The 21,435-nt window shown below is 56.5% G+C and overlaps 5 protein-coding genes across 5 annotated transcripts; 2 read left to right on the top strand and 3 right to left on the bottom strand.

Annotated features, from left to right (window-relative positions):
* Positions 1 to 334: 334 nt before the first annotated feature.
* On the top strand, positions 335 to 1,555 carry ColSpa_05565 (CENP-B 1; the record flags this gene model as incomplete). Its single annotated transcript, XM_049271777.1, has 1 exon — positions 335 to 1,555. One exon carries the CDS (start codon positions 335 to 337, stop codon positions 1,553 to 1,555), a length of 1,221 nt encoding a protein of 406 aa, XP_049127734.1.
* Positions 1,556 to 2,807: 1,252 nt separating this feature from the next.
* ColSpa_05566 (protein scd2/ral3) lies at positions 2,808 to 4,806 on the bottom strand (the record flags this gene model as incomplete). The annotated part of the gene is made up of 3 exons (XM_049271778.1): positions 2,808 to 3,580; positions 3,841 to 4,591; positions 4,699 to 4,806. The coding sequence occupies 3 exons, from the start codon at positions 4,804 to 4,806 to the stop codon at positions 2,808 to 2,810; spliced, it is 1,632 nt and encodes a 543-aa protein (XP_049127735.1).
* An 8,895-nt stretch (positions 4,807 to 13,701) lies between these two features.
* ColSpa_05567 (threonine aspartase 1) lies at positions 13,702 to 15,376 on the bottom strand (the record flags this gene model as incomplete). Its single annotated transcript, XM_049271779.1, has 3 exons — positions 13,702 to 13,915; positions 13,968 to 15,228; positions 15,295 to 15,376. 3 exons carry the CDS (start codon positions 15,374 to 15,376, stop codon positions 13,702 to 13,704), a joined length of 1,557 nt encoding a protein of 518 aa, XP_049127736.1.
* An 844-nt stretch (positions 15,377 to 16,220) lies between these two features.
* Positions 16,221 to 18,127, top strand: ColSpa_05568 (vacuolar protein-sorting-associated protein 46; the record flags this gene model as incomplete). The annotated part of the gene is made up of 2 exons (XM_049271780.1): positions 16,221 to 16,239; positions 16,293 to 18,127. The coding sequence occupies 2 exons, from the start codon at positions 16,221 to 16,223 to the stop codon at positions 18,125 to 18,127; spliced, it is 1,854 nt and encodes a 617-aa protein (XP_049127737.1).
* A 358-nt stretch (positions 18,128 to 18,485) lies between these two features.
* Positions 18,486 to 19,492, bottom strand: ColSpa_05569 (uncharacterized protein; the record flags this gene model as incomplete). Its single annotated transcript, XM_049271781.1, has 2 exons — positions 18,486 to 19,203; positions 19,269 to 19,492. The coding sequence occupies 2 exons, from the start codon at positions 19,490 to 19,492 to the stop codon at positions 18,486 to 18,488; spliced, it is 942 nt and encodes a 313-aa protein (XP_049127738.1).
* Positions 19,493 to 21,435: the final 1,943 nt, after the last annotated feature.

A 21,435-nucleotide genomic window follows, 5' to 3' on the forward strand; every position in this document is an offset into this window, starting at 1 on the left:
CGCTGTTTTAATAGCACTGCCCTCGCTTCACCTTGCAGCTAAACACTTGCGCTTTCCCACATTTTCCCTCTTTCCCAGCCTGCCTCTTCCTCTTCTTCCTTAACCCAAACCCCCAAACTTCGGATACAACGATTCCTCTCAAAACCGAAAACCCGATTTGCATCACGCGCCAAAGCTCAATCTCCCACACCACCCCTCCATCCGATTAGATCGCCCCCCGCGTCTTGCACATATTCACAATACCTTAATACCCGGCTATTGGGAGTAAGGTCCCCCTTTCGCGCAAATCGTGGTCGGTCGCGCGCGACACCGGCCCCCCTTCCTTCGAATCGAAATGTCGGACCACGATCATACCCAGGACGCACACCACGACGCCGCCCACGAACTCCACCACCCGTCCCAGCCCGACGTCCTTCCCGGCGGCCCCGGCCCCGATGGTACCGAAAGCCCCGTCTCCACCCCGAAGGAGCGCTCTTCACTGTCGCTCGACCAGCGCCGCGCCCTTCGCCGTTGGGCCAACGCGCAGACCATTCGCCCGAGCCACAAGGCCTGCATCGACTGGTTCTACAACCAGTATGGCCAGCACATCTCCCAGTCTACCGTCTCCCACTCTCTGAGTCCAAAGTACTCCCGGCTCGATGGCGACAACCCCCAGCTGAGCGGCTCGCGCCTGCGCTTCGGCAACTGGCCCGACGTCGAGAAGCTCGTCCTGCGCTGGTACCAGCAGGTCCAGGCCACCGGCCGCCACCCAACCAATGAAGAGCTGGGCGAGAAGGCCAAGGCCATCTTCACTGCCCTGCCCCGCTACAAAGAAGAGACGCCCCCGGAGTTCTCCCCCGGTTGGATCCACCGCTTCAAGAAGCGTTACGGCCTACTTATCAGGCGTCAGCGCCGGCATGGTGACGGCGGCATCAACCCGGCCGAGGACATCGGTTACCTCGCCGACTGCGTCCCGCGCCTCATGGCCCTCTCCGCTGAGACTAGCCCCGCCGCCATCCGTGAGGCCATCCTCCGATCCATCGGCGTTGAGACGAGCTTACAGGTCTGCGCCCTCGTGCGCGACGAGGTCCTCCGCCGTCTTAGCGCCGGCCCCGGTGGTGGGGGCTCTGCGAACCCCATCTCCCCCTCTGCGGCGGTGCAGACACCCGACCCGCACAGCGCCGACACGAGCATGGTCCCGCCCCCGGGCAGCGACACCCCCATGTACGGCGACGAGGATCCGGATATCGTGCTACAGAACGCGCTACGCCAGCTGCAACAGGAGGAGGCCGAGGCCGAGGCCACGGCGGCGGCGGCAAGGGAGGAGCGGGAACAGCGCGAGCGCGCGCAGGGCACCGCGGCCGCCGCCCTCGCGACGCCAGCCATCCAGAGGGCCACGTCGACGGCCTCGCGGTTCGTGCCCTCGACGCCCGAGCTCAACCTCACGCCCATTAAGAACGACGACCCAGTGTCCGCTAACGAGCGCCCCTTGCGCTGTCCCTTCTGTGTAAACCAGAGAATGCTTCGGACCATCAAAGAGGCCGTCGAACACATGTCGACTCACGTCGTCGTCTGATTTCCCCGCAACCTTTCGCGACGAAAGATCCTAATGGCAGAGAAAGGAGGCGAAAAAAAAGAAAAAAAAAAACACCCCCAAGAAATTAATACCCAGGTACCACTATAGCAGGAGTTTATATGTCGGAGCGGAGACTGAGCTATACGGAAGACTACAGGATGACGGCAACTCTCCTCTAAGAAACGCCTCTTGTTATCGCACTTTTGGAAGGAGTTTGACAAGATCGACGGAAGGGGGGTTCATGAGTCGATGGGATGCATGTACGTTTCTGTGAGTGAGGGGAGTTGCGGTTTGATAGCTTGTAACGATCACACCGTCCAAACATCGGAGAAGCCCTTACACGCGACAAGTGACACTCGTGAATGATTGGGTTCCCTTCACTACTCTCAGTCCCATTCTGATTGCTGGCTGAGGCTGGGCATAATAAATCAGTCTACGAACACCTGGATGTTGATTTGGGCACTCGAAAGATAACTCGCCATCACGATTGCCATCATACATCAATCGTACATTGGGAGCATGCGACATTTTAAATAACTTGTCTTGATTCATCTCTCGCTCAAGTACGGGGTATTGATCCCGTCCCCTGACCATTTGTCCGACTTCATTCGCATCGTCCACACGTTCGTTTGGCTCATCATCAAATAGACCCTCGGACCTCGTCTCCCTTTCGTGCACACCGCACGACTGACAAAATCAGGAATAACGACCCAGTTGAGAAAAAGTCTCATGCTGAAATAGAAAAAGAAAGCGACAAGCCAAGCCTGTCGTCTGACCAAAAAACGCCCGCCAATGTATCCTCCGTGTCCTCATGGTGGAAACAAATCCGTCTTGCGTCTTTTTGAGAAACTCTTGGACAGATAGAAACCCCCGAGGGCTGTATCGATAGTTCTTTCCCCGTCGTCAATGTCAATAGCCATCAAGCAAATCGTTAAGTAGGGGCCAGCTATGGGCCAAAGAAGGGTGGGGAAAAAAAGAGATGAAGAAAAGGGAGCGTAGCCGCTTCTGCGAAGGAAAGTCGATCCACTGGCATCATGGTCGTATATCGAGTCCAGCTACTAGGAGAAAACAATATAGAAGTGAAATTTAGCCATCGCCTGTGCAATAGGACGGGGATGGTAATGCGTCGCGTGCGCTGGGAATCATGAAGTAAGAATGCAATGGCGGTTGGGTATGCTTTTATCTCTCGAAGTGGTCGGTAGAAACGATCTGGAAATGGTCGACGTCGGGCGTTGCCGTGGTATGCCGTGCCTTAGACTTGCTCCACATACAGCAGGAGCTTCTCGTTTCTTTGCAGGGCATAGTCGAGATCGTTATCGCTCATCAAGTTAGGCTTATCGCCGGTCGGCTCGTCCTTGTAGAAGAGCTGGATTTCTTCGCCAACTGGTATCTTGAGCCTGTCCACAATCTTGTCGTAGAGTTGCTGGAACTGGATGTCTGTCGGAACTCGGATAGCGATGAGATCACCGTTGAAGTAGAGTTTGATCTTCATGACTTGCCCTGGACCGAGGCCGGGTGTAGTGGGCGGTTGAGACTGGGATAGGGACGACGGTTGTCGGTTCATGCTTGGTTGACCCATGGCCCGTTGTTGAGGTGCAGCAGAGAGACCGCCGTATCCGTTGCCGTTCAGGTTGTTCTTGGATGACTGCCGCGATGCCGCATCCGCCGGCGAGTCGGTCGACGACGGCTGCGAACCGCCCGATAGTCTGTATTCGTCATTGGGCGCGTTGGGGTCGATCTCGTAGTCGCCCTCTCTAGGCGCGAAGAACTGCTTGACCAGGGTGCATCTAGCGATGTAGGCCGGTTGCGCAAGGAGGTTCTTAACGTAGGCGTCCAAGTTGTGCAGGCGACCCTCAGTGATGGCATCCGTAACGTAGTTAACGGGGCCAGGCATGTAAGGGAGAGTGCGTTTCTGCGTCCCGGTGTTGCCGGCCTCAGCAGGGAACTCGGTGAGCAGGGCAATTTGGAAGTCATAGAAGTCTTCGTAGTATCTGGACAGCTCCCAGTGACGGCCATCCTCAAGCACTGCTTCGATGACGAACCAGTACTTGTCCTCGGCAAAGCAATATCTCGGAATGCGGGCCGAAATCGGTGCGTACAACTGCGATGCTGGTTTGGCGTAGGGACTGGACTGACCCGCCTGCTGGGAGCTACGCTGGTAGGCAGCTTGTTGCTGCGGCTGCTGTTGTTGCTGTTGCTGCTGCTGCTTCAAATGCACGTTAGCCAAGAGTTGTTGGAATAGGAGACTCATATACAACTTACATAGTTGCTGCCGTTCTGTGAACTTGTGCGGCCACCTTGTTGGATGCTCATGCGCTCCATGCCTTGCTCAATAGATCCTTGTTGCGGCGCCGCACCGTTGTCGAACTTGCCCAGCGTAATACTGCTGTTCTTGTAATCGGCCGCCATTTTCTTCCATTCCTCAACCTTTGGAATGCCTGCTTTCTTAATGGCATTCGAGGCGTCTCCAACAGCAGTGTCTGTAGCCATGTCGCGAATCTCAACGAAGGACACGGGAATAAGACCAGGTCCGCCGAGTCTACCGATGGGCTTGGCGACAAACCATTCAGGGTTGGACTGGGCAATGACGATGATGGCTTCGCCGGCCTTGGCCTCCAACTCGTCGGCGCGTTCCGCAACAAAGTCGTACATGACGATACCATAGACCATGGCGCCGGACCTGCTGCCAGACCGGGACATGCGCTGAGTCGGGGGCGGCGACTGCACGGCACCGGTAGGCGGGGCCGCCGCCTCGGCGTAACCCGAGTCGTGGTCGGGGTTTTTAGAGATCGTGGGAGACATGGTCGGCGGCCGGGGCATGGCGCCGCCGTCGGACTGGCCGCTATCTCTTTCGGTTCGACCCAAAGCCTGGAAGAAGGCGACAGGCACAAGGCCACGGGCATCGGGCAATGCAGGGTTGCATGCTTCGTACCAGTCGGGATCGTTTTCTCGGCCGATGACGTGGAAGAAGTCGCCTCGGGAGAAGCTCAGTTCTTGGTTGGATTGCGCTTCATAATCGTAGAGGGCTCGAATGACCTGGATGATGGGTGGTCAGCAAGGGCGCGATCACGCTGCCGTCGGCTGCCCCATCATAGGAACCGTGGAGGCGCATGGGGCAGCACGGGGTTGGGGATCCAACATACCTTCTTGGGGGGGACGATAGCGACAGCGGACTTGGGGGCAATATTGATCTTGGCGTTGTCTTTTTCGCCCTTGATGGACCGACGGAGGGCCTGGAGAAGGTGAGGCATGGTCAGCAGGTGGTCGGAAAACCGATTTCTTGTGATCGAGTCTCGATTCATTGTGGGTACAGGCGCAGGCGCAGGCTCATGCGGGGTCATTCATGCGACTCAGGTGGGAGAAACGCAGGGCAAGATGCCGCAAATGCAGAGAACAAAGCGCGATGTGTATTGCAGCACTTCAAAGTGAAGTTGTGATGTTGTCAAAAAGAATCGCAAGTGCACGTGGTAGTAATGAAATGCACGCACACACCACTGTCCACCGCATGGGAAAGAGGCAGAGAGGGATGGAAAGGGGGAGGGGGAGGGGGAGGGGGAGGAGAAGGGAGTGAACGGGAAGCACAGCAGCAGGTACCAAAAAGGATGGTTGACGAACCTTCATCTTGTGTGACGGTCCCTCTCTCTGGGCGAGGGCAGCTGCAGACTCTGGCAAGAGAGTGAGATGCGATGCTTCGAAAAGAAAGTGGTGACGGAGCGACGGGGGACGCTGTGGCTACGCGGGAGAGTTGAGAGCGTCGATGGGGAGAACTGGTAGGTAGGTATGGTAATGCTCCTTCGGAAAGGTAAGGCAAGGTAAGGCAAGGCGTGATTGGGCGCGAGACAGGGATGGGGCGTGAACCGGCGCAACTACAACAGACTGGTAATGAGGTCTGTGTCTTGTCTTGCGTTGCTGCTTGCGGCGTATCGTATCGTTGTCGCAGCTGTCCTAGTGGTCGTCGCAATGGCGGTGCCAACTGACCAAGATGAAGGAAAGCGGGAGATGCTCAGATCGGAGCGGGAAGGCGTTGTGGGTGGTGTTGCTGCTTGTTTTTTTTCCCTTTCCCTTTTTTCCCTCTTCGATTGAGGAAGGAGGGGGGATGATTATGATTGGGACTGGGTCCGGGACCAGGCTGATGCCAGTGCGGACGGGAAGGAGGGGCGATATGATGACTAGGTCGCACTTTCCCTCTGATTGCGTTCCTTGCTGAGTCGTTGTGGCCGTTGGGCTTTCTGAAAAGGAAGCGACGGCTGGACGTCAGGTATGGGAGGAAGGTAGATCTGGTGATGAGGCCGTTCCTTCCTTACTCGATCTCGTGTGAGGTCGGTGGTCGTCGTCGTTGACGTACTTGGTGCTGATTTTCTTTCCTCGGTTCCCTTGTACAGCTCCCTGGTTCTTAATCGTGACCTCTTTTTTTTCTCTTTCGTTCCCTTTCCCTTTTCTCTTCTTCTGCAACACGCTTTTACCACGCGGAATATTTCCTAGTCGAAGAATTTTCTGATTTCCCGCTTCTTTCAAGGGCGCACGAAAAATCAGTCGTCCACAAATGTCGGCTGGCTAATGACTGGTTGTGTGGCCTGTCTCTCCCTGGCTTTCTTATTCGGACTCGGAAGATGGGCCTCTGTCTCTCGGCCTCCGAAACAAAGGTGGCCTGCGAATCAACTCGGGCTACACGGGCACTCACCGGAAGTCGCGAGGGTCGAACAGGGAGGTTGGCTAAGGCGCACAACTTATCGTCACTGTCGTCCAAAGTCCAGGTGTTGAATTCGACTTCTCGGCGAAGTGCAAAGATTGCGCTGGAATCCGGCGGGCAGGCTGTGAGTGACCTGGAGGGGTGAGGGGAGGTAAGGGAAACGACTCAAGACAGAACGACGCGGATGGGCGAGGGTAGAAAAGGCTCCTACGCTCCTTCGCTCAAGCCCAAAGCATCTGGCCAAGGTCCCTGGGTACCCCGTACTCACTGCTACCTGGTAGTATACTACTTTGTCTACAGGGGGACACGCGCCCACCACATACGCTCCAACGTCCGGGATGCAATCCCAATTCCCACCTAGCCAGGCGACAAATCGAGGGGGAGACGGTTGGAGAGGGCTTGACTGGTGGGACTGGCCGACGAGGGTCCTCGGCATCCCGGTCTGAACTTGCCTGTCCAGTCTGTCCACTGGGCGTGGGTGGGTAATTTACGCTAGGGTTACGGGTGGGTGTCCTGCTCTCCAACGAGGGTGTCAACGTGCAGATTGCCATGGGTGGTGGCATGCGTCTTGCGACGGGAGACTGGGTGAGTGGTACTTGGGTGCCTGCTCCCACCGCCAACGCCGGGCTGTGCGAGACTTGGTGCTAATTCCCATGTCTAGGGAATGTTTCTTTTTCAACATTGATCTTCCCAAATTCTCAAGCATGTTTCGACCTCATATCGGTTCATGTGTGCGCCTTTCCCACTCTCTTGCTGCTCTACGTAGCTGACACTCAGCACCTACACGACTACGGTTAGACCAGCCGCCTAACAGCCAGCGCTCGAGCCGGTAACACAGCAACAAGACGTTTTGGAGGCACTCATTGGCAGTTGATGGACCGGAACAACAGCCGGTCGGTCGGACAGGCGGCCCATAGGCACGGTGACTAAACCATTTCACGTACGGACCGGGCATTGCGTGAAACTACAGCGGGCGTGGTGACCAGCAGCGAGCAGCAGCAGCGCGTCCTCAGATGGAAAGCTTAATTACCAACAGGTGCCCCGAAACGCACTGTCCAAAGGGAGTCAGAGACCATCGAGGGAGGCACGGAGGACCCCATCTGCTCCATACCTGACGTACAACCACGGAGCACCGGCTTTTGGCCTCTGAGTGGACAAACCGGGCCAGTCGAACATCAATCCGTCCCTCGTCCACATCCAACGAATATCTCTGGTTGTATTTCTCGTGCAGCGCGGATACGCAAGAGTCCAGGGACCGCCCGCTTGCCTGCCAGTCAAAACTTGCAGCTGCATGTCTCGCCCTCATGCTCCTCTCAAGGCTCATGTCGGTGGCTGCACCAGCTCCGAGCCGAAGCAGCTGGCGCAGCCTACAGGAGCCATAGGATCAAGGAGCCCAAGGGTCTGGCAGCGACTGAAGGCCGCGACGGGGCAACAACAGCTCAATGAGATTTGGTCAACCACTGCCATATGACGACAACATCTGCGTGTTTGGTACGGTACCAGAGGGGTCAGCAATGAAAGCACGACGGCCTCGCGGAACCCATACGATGTCTAGTTAAGGCCACCAGTGAGCGTCTAAGTTTGCTCCTGGGCGACCTGACTCTTCGCTTTGGCTCAGCCCTTCTTTGCGAAACGAACGCCTCTTATTGGCGTGCAATGACTAGCTTCATCGATAGTCTTGTCCCTCTCTTCCACAAGAATGGCGTGAATGGCTAACAGTTGTCAAACAGACCACCATCAGCCGTCAATGTCAATCTAATATCATCAGTAGGTAGCAGGCCGTGCGGATGGGTAGCTGGCCATGAGAGCCAACAATACCCCCGTCCTCTGAGTGCCTCCTCCCCCACGGATGCACAGCCTTTGCCACTGTCTTCCTGGGGCGCGCACATGGCAATCCCTCCGCTAAAACACAGACCTGCTTCTTTCCATCAACACCCTCTTCACTGACATTGACCTTGCACGCCCCCATGCGAAACAACAGAGTGCAGCCAATAGCAAGAGCTTCGTGCTTTTGACACTTACTTTTGCATGAACTGACCTCTCTTCTGAACAGCCTATCCCTTCTATGGTGAGTTGATCTTGCCTATATGACAGTACTCCGGACTCAGAGCGGCATCTTATCGATTAACGCAAAGACTCATTCACTCCATGGTGATCCTGAGCAATGCGGGAAGAAGGGGTATCCTGTACTCCCCCATCTATCGGTCACAATCTAGCAGAGTTCTTCCTTCTTCGCAATCAGGTACAGCTCAGCAGGTTCCGAGAAATGCCTCTCCTCCGGGACCCCTGCAGCGGCGGACCCGGACGGTAATTTTCTTTGGATCCATTGAGTCCCAGCCTAACGATTGCAACGGTCTAGGTGTCACTTAGGCTTCGATCCAATGACGGCGGTCGAACCTCGCCACACGGAATCCTTCCCCGGTGGCCTGTGGTCTCCAGAATGCGCCGCGGGCGATTGTTCCAATCTCATGGCATCTTGCGCCCTTCACTTCTTTGCGACTCATGGAGGGCTCGATCATGGATGCAGTACAATAGTAATAGAGGCTTCTTTGATTACGGCACCGTCCCAGGAGACCTGGAACGAGGGGCGCGGGGTTGATGTCCTACCGAGACTCGAATCAGAGAGCAAAAGCATGGTCAAATTTCCGACCCACGGTATCTACAAGGGTCTCGCGGATCCAGTACGATCCACGCCAAGCTAGGCTCGCGAATCTTTTGTCGTCGTCTCCGAGTGGTTATGCGAATATCGTCAGACCAACAGGGTGTCCTTCAACTTCAATTTCTTATGCGCATTTCTCACGTCGGCCTCCACCGGCGCGACGGTTCGAAACCTAATCGGGTTTACTCTTTCGAGGACATGGTCTCGCCCTACCGTTGGTGACCCGAAGCTTTTGGACTGTATTGGCGTTCACACTAGCAGCACTAACTTGCGAAAGTTGCATAGTCTAGGCCAGGCTAGAATGTGCTCCTGGCCAATTGATCAGCGCAACTTGGCGGACCTGCTTACGCGCCAACGCGTCGGTTCAGCAACTTGGCGCGCGCATCCACAACATCGCCCCTCCACTGGCTTGACACAATCGAATCGTAATCGACGACTGAGCAGAAACCACTATGCTGTTGTTGATTCATTCCCGGGTCTTGCTGCGGACTGCCCCTCAGGGCCAACGGCGCAGTGCTTTGCATTGATTCTCCATGTGGCTTGTTAGTATGACCTCATGTACGGATTTCCTGGGTCCGGTGCATTTCCCATTCCGTCCCAACTTTCTGACGCTTCGAATAGATTGCTATTTTCTCCATCCCCCCACCCTTTCACTCGTGATATGGCGTCCCCAGCTTCGTCTAGCCTAGAGAGGTGCGCTAAGGCCGGTGCAGAGAACCCTGCCAGCGTCCCGTTTCAGCGGGACGGTTCAGGAACCGCATCCTTGCTTCTTCTTGGCCTTCACCCAGTGACGAATGTTACAGGGCTGGAAAGGCTGGAGGAGAGTTTGACGCATTGTGTCGCTCTGCCGTTCCTGCTGATCACCAGCCATACCTAGCTTGCCTGCCATCCGTGAGAAGTTGACGGCGACCAAGATAATAGCGGGCTGTCGTTAGTATCTTGCATGCGCACACACACACACACACACATATCAGCGAAAGTATGTTCCAGATCCCCAGATCACAGTATAGAGCATCTGGAGAGCACTTGACAGAAATGACACGCACAGACATGTTGTAGCAGAGCGTCTAGTTGTCCGCTCGACTGGTTGGCATACATCTTCAATAGCCTCAAGACACCAAAAGTCCCTGGGAGTCTACTGCAACGGCGCGTAATGCCAATGCTAACCATTCCATGCGAAACCCTTCCAGTCCATAGGAGACAATGCGTAAGGTGATGTCAGCCCCAATAGCGAATCTTGGATTTCAGATTCCCGGCGTGAAGCAAACCCGCCCTTTGGCTCTTTTCTAATTAGTCTGTGGGACGGGTTCAAGCTTTGCCTCGTGCCGCATCTGTGTTCGGATCCTGCCAGTCCCGTCCGCAGGCACGACGCAACTTGAAACTCGATGTCCCATGTCGCCTGAAACGGGGTAGAATTGGGGACCGTCGCCAATGAGAAACCGACAATGGGCACCCATTTCTTGAGGACGTCGACAGTTCACTGAAATCCAGGCACAACGACGAGGAACCCTGAGTCCGTGGTTGCTGATCTCCAGGTTGGGGTCACCTTAACTTGGGGTACCTTGGCCAGAGTGCGAGACCTGCCAGCCCCAATTCTGGATGAAGACTCGCGGTTGACTGGGGGAGGAAGTCTGCCGTAGGTTTCCTTGCCTGAGCTTGTGATCTGTAGCGCCGTCTTGAGGGGGACTTCAAGGATATGATAGCTCAAGCGTTTATGACTCTGTCGAGACGGCGGTTAATCCCTACACATCGAACCATCGTGAGTCCTACACCAGCGGTACATGATGTCATTGAACCGAGCAATTCCTGCAGACAGCTCTGCCTTGAGTCAAACAGCTAAGGAAATCCTGCAAGATACAGAGCCTCATGGGAGCAGCACCTGTAGAAAATCCGGCTTTGGCTGAGTTCGTCAAGCTTCAGGCCGAAACGACCACGGAGAAGCAACCGGCATATTGATTGCCGTCCACACCATTCCGTGGCGCCCATATGTGGTTGTCGATCCCCAGCCGGGCAAAGACGCTCAGTTGGATCAGCAGAGAAACTCAGTCGGAAAATCCCAACTCTCGGAATGTGGCCAACATTGCAGTAAACAGCTGTCTTGGCGCAAGGAAGGGGGTTATTCTACGTGCCGGCCCCCATCTACAAGACGGCCGCACCACTATAGTATGGTATTGCGTCTCTTCACAAGAGACATCCAGCTTTCAACCCTTACGGTTTTTTTTCTGGCTTGAGAGTGGCAAACGGCGGCGGCCCCTCCCGCTGGGCGTATCCTTCGCCACGTTGGAATAGATACGCATGGCTCGGATACGGCAGGTAGTCAGCCGACCAGCTAATGACTTGCAAGTACAAATGACCCTTTGTCCAGGAATAGGACACGAGGCTATGCGACAGCTAGGCATAGAGCTACCGAACCTGAAAGACTGCGGGCCGTCGCTCTTTCCACGCGGACTGTAGTCACGGGTTTTAACTTATAGACAAGCTTGGTATATTACAAAACCACGTTATATTGATTCGGGTATGGCATTGAAGCCGAAAAAGTGACAGCCTCTCATCACCCTCCCCCCTTGGAGAAAACCTCTTGGTTTCGGATGGCAAGTCCGTCAGTGGCTGTCTTTGGTGAAACGGACTCCCTAGACATGCAGCGTGCTTGCTGCCGTAGAACCGGATTGCCGTTCATGTGAGCTGGGGGTCCGTTCGGCATTGCGTTGCAGCAACCCGCTACCCACGACAACGCCATATTGCCAACTGCCTCAGCAGAATCAGGGTCTTACCTCTCGAGCTTGATCGAAGCTCAGCCCGAGTCTCCCTCCGCATCGCTGCAGGGGACCTGTTAGCAAAAAGCTGGCTCGGACGATGGCGGAGCTACAGCTTGACTGGAGCTCTTTTCTGCGTGTAGTCCTAGCGCAGTTGGCAAGGGCAAAGTGTCACGGGCAACCGTGCGTGCAGTCGCGCACGGCATGTCTTTGGAGCTACCCAACCACCTTTCGAGTTTCCTTATCTTATGGCCGCCTGGAAATTGATTCCCACGGGACTGAGTGTTCGTGGTTATGGCAAAAGTCCTCCTCACGTTCAGACGGTCAGGTACGTGACCGATGTGTACTATGGGATGAGATGTGGTCAAGTACACCACGTATGTTGCTCAGGCGTGCGCGCGCACACACGCTGGTATAGATAACCTCTGATCCAGCCTTCATTTTGGAGCCCGATTCCCGTATGCAGCTACATCACTGCAGGTTCACCATGCGGGACTGCGAACCGGATCACCGTAGGACATGGATCGAAATGAGCGGCTGTCCCGCTCGGTCCTTCTCGAGCAGCCTGGCTGCTCGGCCAAAGTATTCACTTTGAGCATCCCAACAATGGCCTGTCTTGGAGAATCCACATGCTACAACGAGGCTTCAGTGGCAGGCTGGCGTAAGCCGGAATCCTTACGACGTATAGTAGGGCGTTAACCATGTCGTCGCCTCTGGGTAGCGAGCCGCGGCCAGATGAGCCTGTGGAGACATGGCTCGAGGCTTGATGCAACATCGCTTCAGGGGCCCCGCCTGCTCTTAATGGCCGCTGTCGGATAACGACACCGAACGGGTGCCTTGAAGCGACTGCAGGCCACTCGGAACCAAGTCCTGCTTGGCTGTCGTGGCGCACTTATAATGGACCGGGTCTCTCTACACGTACGCGCATCCCGTGGTGTACGTGAGGATGGCACAGAGTGGTCCCGCGCGCCTTGACTATGCCATGCCGCGATGCTCCTCTGCATCGTGGGATGGGTGTGAAAAGTAGATGGGGGCCCCTCACCCTTCCCATATGAGGGCCACAGACGTAGCCTCTTTCATCTACTTTGATATGTAATTTTGCCCAGGATAAAGAGAGACACGTCACTGTCGATTTTGTACCTGTTCAAACGTCCCAGTGCAGGTGCCGTTGACGCAGCAACACGGAACGTCGCCTCGTTTCTTTTCAAGTTCATGCGTTCGGCCACGGCGTTCTTCACGCAACAGCGGATCATCCGAATAGAGTACACGTTGCAGCCGTTGGCACCATGATTAGTGCGCAGCATAACCGGCAAAGGTCCAGCCCAACGATATAGCAAATGTAAAGTTCAATTGGATCAATACAGACCCAAGACGGTTATGCTGCTTAAGGCAGACGCCATCAAATCCTTTTTAAGATAACGATGCATATGCAAACGCCCACAAGACCACAAGAGACCCGATGCCCAACTCCAGTCGCCTTCTATCCCTGAAAAAGGCAAGTAAGTCCACAAATTTTCCGCTCCAACGCCATGTTGCCTGCGCGCTGGCAGGGCGAGCGGGTATTAAGACGAAAAGCCCCCAGAGCCAAAGACCGGCATCAAGCCGACGACATCAGTCATTGCTGGCGGCATCGCCGCCGTTTTCTGCAATTCCCTCGTTCGATAGATTGTCTCTCACGAGCCCCCCGAAAAGTATCCCGCTGTTTGAAGCTGTGGGTAAGCGTCCAAAGCCGTCAGAAGAGGCAGAGAGGTGGAAACCGATAATTCGTAAGCTCGTAACCATATATGGTAATAAGCGTGTTCGAAAGGCGAGGGAAAATGCATGATGAACAGGCGCACGTGCTGTGACAACGTCGAGAAGGGGGGTAAAACAAGATAGAGAAACGGAGTCTACGAGGAAAAGGTCTACCAAAGCCTGCGGGCTTTGATATGAGACGTGAAGGGTTCGGGGAGGGGAGGCCACTCGCGAGGCCTGCCGTCGGCGGCGGGAAATGGTTAGAAGGTGTAGAGCAAGTTGTGATGAGAGAAGAGAGATGACGAGCAGCTCATATCTGGCCTTTGATGTCAACCTTGCGGAAAGCCTCGGATCTCGCAGAGTCGAACAGCGCTCCGGCTTTGCCGGTCAAGAGAGCAATATACTCTTGTCGTTCTTCGAGAAGGTGCTGACCGTTGTAATCGACAATGAACTGAGCCGCATCAACGTCGGACTCGAAGCCGAGTTCCTCCGTGATGAATCGTAACTTTACGTCTGGCTTGTACCTGTAAAAAGTTAGCGAGACTGTTGATCAACGGGCTTCGAGTCTAGACTTACGCTTTGCAGATGTTGCACAGGGCAGCGAGACGCTCACGAACGACGAACATGTCCATGAGGTATGCTCCCATGTTGGGAGTGTCGAGGTAAAGCTGGAAGAACTTATGGTAGTTTCCCAAGGCAAGAGCGGAACGCACCTCAAGCGCGTGCTTGATGGGCCGCTCCTCCTTCTCTGCTGCGGTTAGATCTGCCAAGGCATCATTGAGGCCGGTACGATTGGCGGTATGAATAAAATACAGAATGCGATAAGCCTTGAACTCGATGGGGTTCCCTTTCAGTCCCTTGGCGTACAGGGTACGCAGCTGGGTTTGGCACTGATTATACTCACCAAGGTCCCCCTTCTCCAAGGCGATGCGGGCGTGGAGCTCGTATACGGACACTGTGAATTCGTTCTTGATCCGTTGGACTGTCAGGTCTTGACGCATGGACTTCAGCTGATCGCAGATGTAAGAGTAATTGGCCTCCTTCTTCCACTTCTTCTTGAGGAGATCCATCGTCTTGTGGAGGACGCGCTCAGGCCGGACCTGAGAAGGAACGGGAGGAGCGGTCAGACGCAGGTAGCGCTTTTCCAGCGTTTCGCTGGTACCGACGACAGGACCATCAGAGGGCGGGGGGCTGGGCGAGCGGTAGGATGACTTGTAGCCGCCATCAAAGCGGCGTTGTCGCTTCTCCATCTGCTTCTGGAACTTACTTGACTTGGGCAGAGGCTCGTCGAGGCTAGCGCGTTTATCGGGGGAAGCGAAGGTGATGCGGTCTTCGAGGGCGTTGGATCGGTTGCTGTTAGTAGTACGCCAAGGCACGGTAGAAGACTTCTCATCCGGGGTAAAATCAGAGGACTTCCGCTTCTTCGGGTTGGCCGACAGGGTGTTGTCATATCGCGATTCAAAGGGAGACGCAACGTGCATAGAGGAGTTGAACTGGGACTGGCGCTCGTTCTTGATCAGGGCGGCGGGAAAGGGCATTTTCTCCCAATCGGTGGACTCAAGGGTGCCGTTTTCCATGTGTTGCGAAATGGTCTCCTTCAACTTGGCTTCAATGTCGGGGCGAGACACGGACGGATCCATATTGCTAGGCAAGAAGGACTTTTGGACATATTCTCGCACGGAAGGAGGCCATTCAACTTTGCGTGTGGGCGGGACAGGAGGCGCCGCAGCGTTCTGGTCGAAGGGAGCAACCATAGGCGACGGCGTCGCTGTGTAGGCAGGTGCGGGTGGGGGAGGATACTGGCCGAAACTTTGTCGAGCCTGGACTGCGGTGTATGCTGGATCTGGTGGAGATGCGTTAGCAACCCTCCTCAAGACATCGTGAGGTTGTCGAAAGAACTTACTGGGAGGGTAAGCATAGTTGGCAGGAGGAGCGCCGTAGGCAACGCCTGGAGGTGGCGCTGGAGGCCAGCTGGTGGGCATCATGGTGGCGGCTGGCGAAGCACTCGAGGGTATTTTCTGAATATGGGATTAGTTTGGAAATTTTGAGATAGTATATTTATTGATCGGTCGGGTGGTAGGTGGTTGCCTGTGGACGTCGGTTCGATGTCGAGGATGTGCGTGATGGGAGAAAAAAAACAAAAGGGATGAAGTGAGGTTGGGGAGGATGCGTGAAAGGCGGTGGAAAAGACGGTGGCCCGTGTGCGGCATTTCAAGTTCAAATAGCGGAGATAGGCCCAAAGAGTGCCCTCGTGGCCCGCAGCCTGTCACCACACGCAGCAGAAACACAGAACCATACTCTACGGGTAGGCGCTAACGCCAAAGCGGGGCTATCGCTGTAGTGGGTCGACGACATCCCACCTTCAAGTGTCGGGCGGGTGGCATTGGCTTCCCGTGGGGCAGGACGTGTTGGCTGCGAGATAAACTGGCGCCTGGTATGTACGCCATCCGTTAAACCAGCTGGCTCCGTTAACTCTCTTCGGGGCCTCAAGAACGCTCTCGGTTTTTTCAACCCTTTTTTTGTTTTTGCCTGTTGGAGGAATAACCTCTGTTTCCAAAACATGCGCGATTCTTGAACAAGTTGCGAACTCGGCTTCCAACCCTCAAATCCGCCCGAGACCGTCCCTGACGTATGCGACGACTCGCGGCCACCTCACTTCTTCCACCACTTCAGAAAACGCCAACCCACGTCCGTCCTGCGCGAGCGAACTCTGACACTCTGGGTACGCTTCCGAACAGATATGACGGATGTTTCTAAAACACATCGACCTCACGACCGCTCTCCGGCCTTCCTACTTACCGGATGAAGTATTGTTGTTCGTCCAAGACAATGTTGGGCTTTATGAGGGGTAAGCACAACGGCCCTCGATCTGTCTTGCGTCTTGTTCCAGCTGCTGACAAGAGACGTTGCTTTCCAGAAAGTTCAAGCTTCCCCAACAACAAAATGGTCAGGTCTACCTGACATCTCACCGAATTTGCTACGTCGATAAGGACGAGCCGCGAAAGCACTCGGTCGCCCTCGACCTCAAAGACATCGATCGATATGAGTTCTATGCCGGGTTTCTGAAGTCGTCCGCGAAGATCACCCTAATACCCAAGCCACTGAAGCGCTCGTCACTACAAACCAGAGCGTCTGCGATATCTACTCCTGGTAGACCTGGTGCTGGATCTCCCGCTCGATCGGACAGTCCCTATCGACCACCCCCCGAACCAGCGAGTGCTGCGACCTGGGTCTGCACCATTTGCAGCTTTTCGAATCCAGTCCCGTCCAACTTCGACCCAACAACGGCCAACATTCATACCCCGTTACCGCCATGCCTTGCTTGCGGAATCAAGCCAACGTTGGCGCACGTGCTGAAGGCCTCCATCTCCAACGCGACGAGTCGCACCCCAGCCGCCCCTTCGAGCCCCACAGTCAGCTCTCTGGCGATGCGACCGCGGTCTACGTTTAACAGACCGGACGACACAGGGTCCCTACCTCCATGGCCCGCCGCTTCGAACATCAACGGCAGTCCGCATAACCCAGCCGATCCGAGCGCGACCTTCCAGTGCCCACGATGCACGTTCCTGAACCACCCCTCCTTGCTATCGTGCGAGATGTGTGGGGCGCCACTGATATCGCAAGACCTCTCCCAGAAGAGGCCGCAAGAGCAGACGCAACGAACAGAGTCACCAGGGCCAGTCCTGAGCTCGCCTGCGCCGGGCCAGGACACTGCCGAAAACATCAAGATCTCCTTCCGCGGCGGGGGAGAAAAGATATTCTACGAGCGGCTGAAAGGGGCGTTGACGCAGAGGAAGTGGCTGTTGCAAGGGGCGCCGCCTGTTCCCAAGAGCAACCGGACGATTGACGATAATGGCGCCATAGTGCGGACACCCTCCGCCGCTTCCGAGCGCCCCAAGGGTGTTGGTATCGCCGGGCTGGAACAGCGCGGGCTTGACATGCGCAAGAACAACGAGGTGATGATTGGCAGTGCTTTCGAGGACCTCGATGCCCTCATGGCGTCGGCGAAGGAGATTGTGGCCCTCGCCGAGCGGTTCGCGAGACAGAACGGTGGAAGCGGTGCCGAGGCCAACGCCCTCCTGGCCGAGTCGGCAAGCCAGCTCGGACTTGTGACCACAAAGGATATCGTGGGCGGCAGCAGCTCCGAGACGCTGTACCTATCCGAACTGTCGAGGAATCTGGCAGAGTTCCTCACCGACGATGCTCGTGGCGTCTTGAAGAAGGCCGGGGGGATCATCAACCTGGTTGACCTGTGGGCCATGTTCAACCGCGCGCGGGGCGGTGTCGAGCTCGTCAGTCCCATGGACTTTGAAAAGGCCGCGCAGATGTGGGAGTCGCTCAAACTGCCCGTTCGGCTGCGCAAATTCAAGAGCGGCGTTCTGGTCGTCCAGAGCAGCGAGCGCACAGACGAGACCACGATCAAGGCCTTGGTGTCCTGGTTGGACGACCTGCACGAGTTCCCGCCGGAGAAAGAGCTGGCGTGGGACTGGCGGCAGTTTGGCCGCGGCGTCACGGCGCGGGATGCCGCCGAGCGGTTCGGCTGGAGCATCGGCGTGGCCGAGGAGGAGCTGGAGATGGCCGAGGAGAAAGGGGTGCTCTGTCGCGAGGACGGCATTGAGGGCCTCCGGTTCTGGAAGAACTATATCGACACGGGGGAGGCGAAGCACCGCAGGCGCAGGAAGCATCGCGAGGAGGACGAGGTGGTCAGGGCCCTGCGGGAGAGCGGGCTGATGTGAGGGTCAACACTGAAACTTGGATATCTGTCTTGTGCCCCTTGGGCGGCGCAACTGCAGACATTAAGCGCATTACTATTCTACATGTTTGTGCGTGTGTGTATGTGTGTTCTCATGCGTGATGTCCTGGGGATCCCCTGTATGTCGTCCATGGAGGATTGCCCAGTTCTTTAACCCGGCGGCTGAGTTGAGACCGCCCTCCCACGTTCCATCCATCTAAAAAGCCAAAGCCCAAAAAAACAAAAGCCCGGAAACGCCGCCCATATGAACCGATGCCTAAAAGGTTTGTACCAATGACAAGAAAACGCACAGTTCGTCGACCCTACCTACGGCATGGTCGACGCAACGCACCAGCACCACTTCATGGCGTCTTCTCGATCTTGTCCATGAAGCTCAGCCTCACCTTGCGGTTGACGACACCGCCCACGCCGTAGGCCGGGATGATGCGGCAGATGCGCGCCATGGTGCTGATGCCCCAGTTCTTGGCCACGGAGCGCCAGCGGTCGGCCCACGAGACGGGCGTCGCGGCGGCGTTGGGCCGGTTGTAGACGTCCAGGCCCAGCAGGTGCAGGGGCGTGCTGGCGAACTGCACCATGGCGGGCGCGGCGAACTGGACGACCGTCAGACCGCTGACCTTCTTGGACATCTCCTCGCCCATGCGGCCGTTCAGCCAGGGGCCCAGCCGCGGCGGGACGTTGAAGCTCGCAAAGATGGTCATGCAGTCGCGCAGGGTGAAGAGGGCGTAGGTGAAGGCGGGGACGGGCCTCGGGCTGACGCCAGGCGGGCCGAACATGCGCGCAAAGACCTGGTCCTTGTACATGCAGATGCCGATGTTGGCGGCGCTCGAGGCGGCGAACTTTGCGGTGCCCGCGGTGACCTCGGAGGCGGGCCGGTTGTGGACGGTCGAGGAGGCCGTGTCGAGGGTGTTCGCCGTCAGGTACGTGCCGCCGTAGAGGGCGAAGATGAGGGCGAAGGGCTTGCTGAAGATGACGTGGTGGGGGCGGAGGAAGAGTTCTTTGAGGCAGGAGCGGACGCAGTCGCCGAGGCCGCGGCGGCCCGAGGCGTTTTCCATGATGGAGCTGGAGGGCGTGTTAGCTGACATGTCCCCCTGGGTTGTTGAAGCTCGGGTTGTAGTGCTGCTTACCGATCAATGATGGACACGAGGGGCGCGACCAATGTGCCGGCGCAAGCTGCGCTGAACAGGTCGGCGCCCAGGCGCGGGCCCAGGTTTTTCGAGTTCCAGGTGGTCTTGGTCTCCATGTCGACTTTCTGGGCCAGGGCCAAGGGGCTCGGGGGGTTGATCTTGAGGTCGGGCGGCGCGACGGGTACGGGAGCGAGCCCCTCTGGTCTTGTGCCTCGTTCAGCCATGCGGCGCGTTCTGCTGTGTCGTGTTTGTATGGGAGTTTGTTCGAGCCTCAGGGTGAAGCTCTCGCGAGGTCGGGACGGGGGAAGCGCCCAGCGTCGTGGGTTTGGTCGTTGGTCCTAACCCGATGTCGGTTTGCGACGGGTGATGTCAACAACGGCTAGACCGAGGGTGACGTATTGGGGGTTGGGTGACGTCTTGGAGGCCGCGCCGGGAGCTAGGAGCTACCTAGGATGGACGGGACGGCGACACAGGCGAACGAGGGAGAAGACCAGACGACGGTTTCCCGGTTCTTGGGGTAAGAAAACGGAGGGAGTGAGGGGGAGAAGACGAAGACGAAGACGAAGACGAAGACAGCACTAAGGGGGGACGCGGACGGCAGGCAACGGCAACGGCAACGGGTGCGGATAGAAGAGGACAAGCTACGGAGAGGAGCTATGAATCCATACCGAGCAAAGAAGGAGAGACCAGACCAGACCAGAACGCAGCTTTCGAGGTTAGACCCGGGGGGGGAGGAAACGCGCCCAATTATGGGAGTTTCCCGAGTCCCCAAAAACACGACCCTGCAACTTGGAGACAGGTGCGAAAAAAGCATGAGGTGAGATAAAGTGGACATTGACGGGGTGCCGCATACGCGACGGGTCATGGCCTGACGAATCGTCGCTCGAAAATTTCAGCTTACTGGGGACCGAAGTCGGAGAGAGTCGGTACGACGGGGCCCGAGAGAGGAATGGAAAGCCAGTCAGTCGGCTTCGTGGTCGACACTTGACGGCGTGGGAAATGCGAGCAAGGCCCCCCAGAGACCGGGGGTGGGATTTTTTTGTTTGTTTCCTGGCGTGCTATCTAAACCCCGAAAGGCCCGGGAGAGCGTTCCTCGAGTTCCCGTAGGCTGGTCGGGGTCGTTTTTTGGAGGAGCCCCGAGCCACTGTTAAAAATGGGCGAGTTTATGGGGGGACGGCAGGGTGGTCTTGGGGCACTTTTGGAGCTTTGGGGGACGATGCGAGTCGGAGAGACCTCGACCGACCAGTGACAGCAAGGGAGACGCTCGTTTTGGTGAATAGTGGGGGTCACACGGGGGGTTCATAGTGGTGACCTACGGCATCCCGTATCAAGCGACAACAACACGAATCCCAGAAATCGCATGACTATTACATACCTAGTATATACTTAGTAGAGTGTTGTGACTGTCGACTTCTTCGGACATGCGCCCAAAGTGACCAAACAAGAGAGAAAGCCCGTCTGTCCAAAGGCACGGTGGGCCCCCCTTTCGTCGGCTACTCTCCCGTTGGCCGTCCGGTTTCCTTCCGGCGCGCGCATCCACACCACGACCGACCTACATAGGTAGGTACCCTGCCTAGTACCTTACTGTAGGTACGTAGCTCCTCCCTCCTTCCCCCAAGTCTTGGCTTAGCTAAGCCTTTTTTGCTTGCGAGGGACCGGGGGGCCGCGTGTCGAGGTACCTCTTAGCAAATGCTGCGTCGAGCACTTTCCCGTCGTCTCTGGACTGCAGTCCTTGGCAATTCACCACGGCACAGTCGGTACTATGTAGGTAGGTTGGGGGTTTCAATGCGGGGAACGGAGGGTTGAAGAAGCTCTGCCGTCAGCAACTCCAACATGATTGCTGCTGCCTGCGCGTACCCGACAAAATTGCACCGCGCGGAGCATTTTTGGACTCGTCCCAAGTCAATCGGTTACCCTTGCTGAGGAGGGACAGCTGCTCGCCGCATCCCAAGGGGGAAGGTCAGGAACCTAGCTTTATCGACTCCGAGGGCTGTCGCGTCCCTGGAGCCAGTCTGCGTCAGCGTCATTCGTACGCCTGCCAGAGAGCACTGCGCTATTCAAGCGCGCCTGCTCTTAAAATCCAATCACCGTGACACTCATCCCGTTTTCTTCTCATCTTTTCCCTCGTTTGCGGAGCCGATTCCGTCCCAGTTCGTGAACCGTCGTC

Source organism: Colletotrichum spaethianum (genome assembly GCF_022836535.1).
Source record: "Colletotrichum spaethianum MAFF 239500 DNA, contig12, whole genome shotgun sequence".
NCBI classification, from domain to species: domain Eukaryota; kingdom Fungi; phylum Ascomycota; class Sordariomycetes; order Glomerellales; family Glomerellaceae; genus Colletotrichum; species Colletotrichum spaethianum.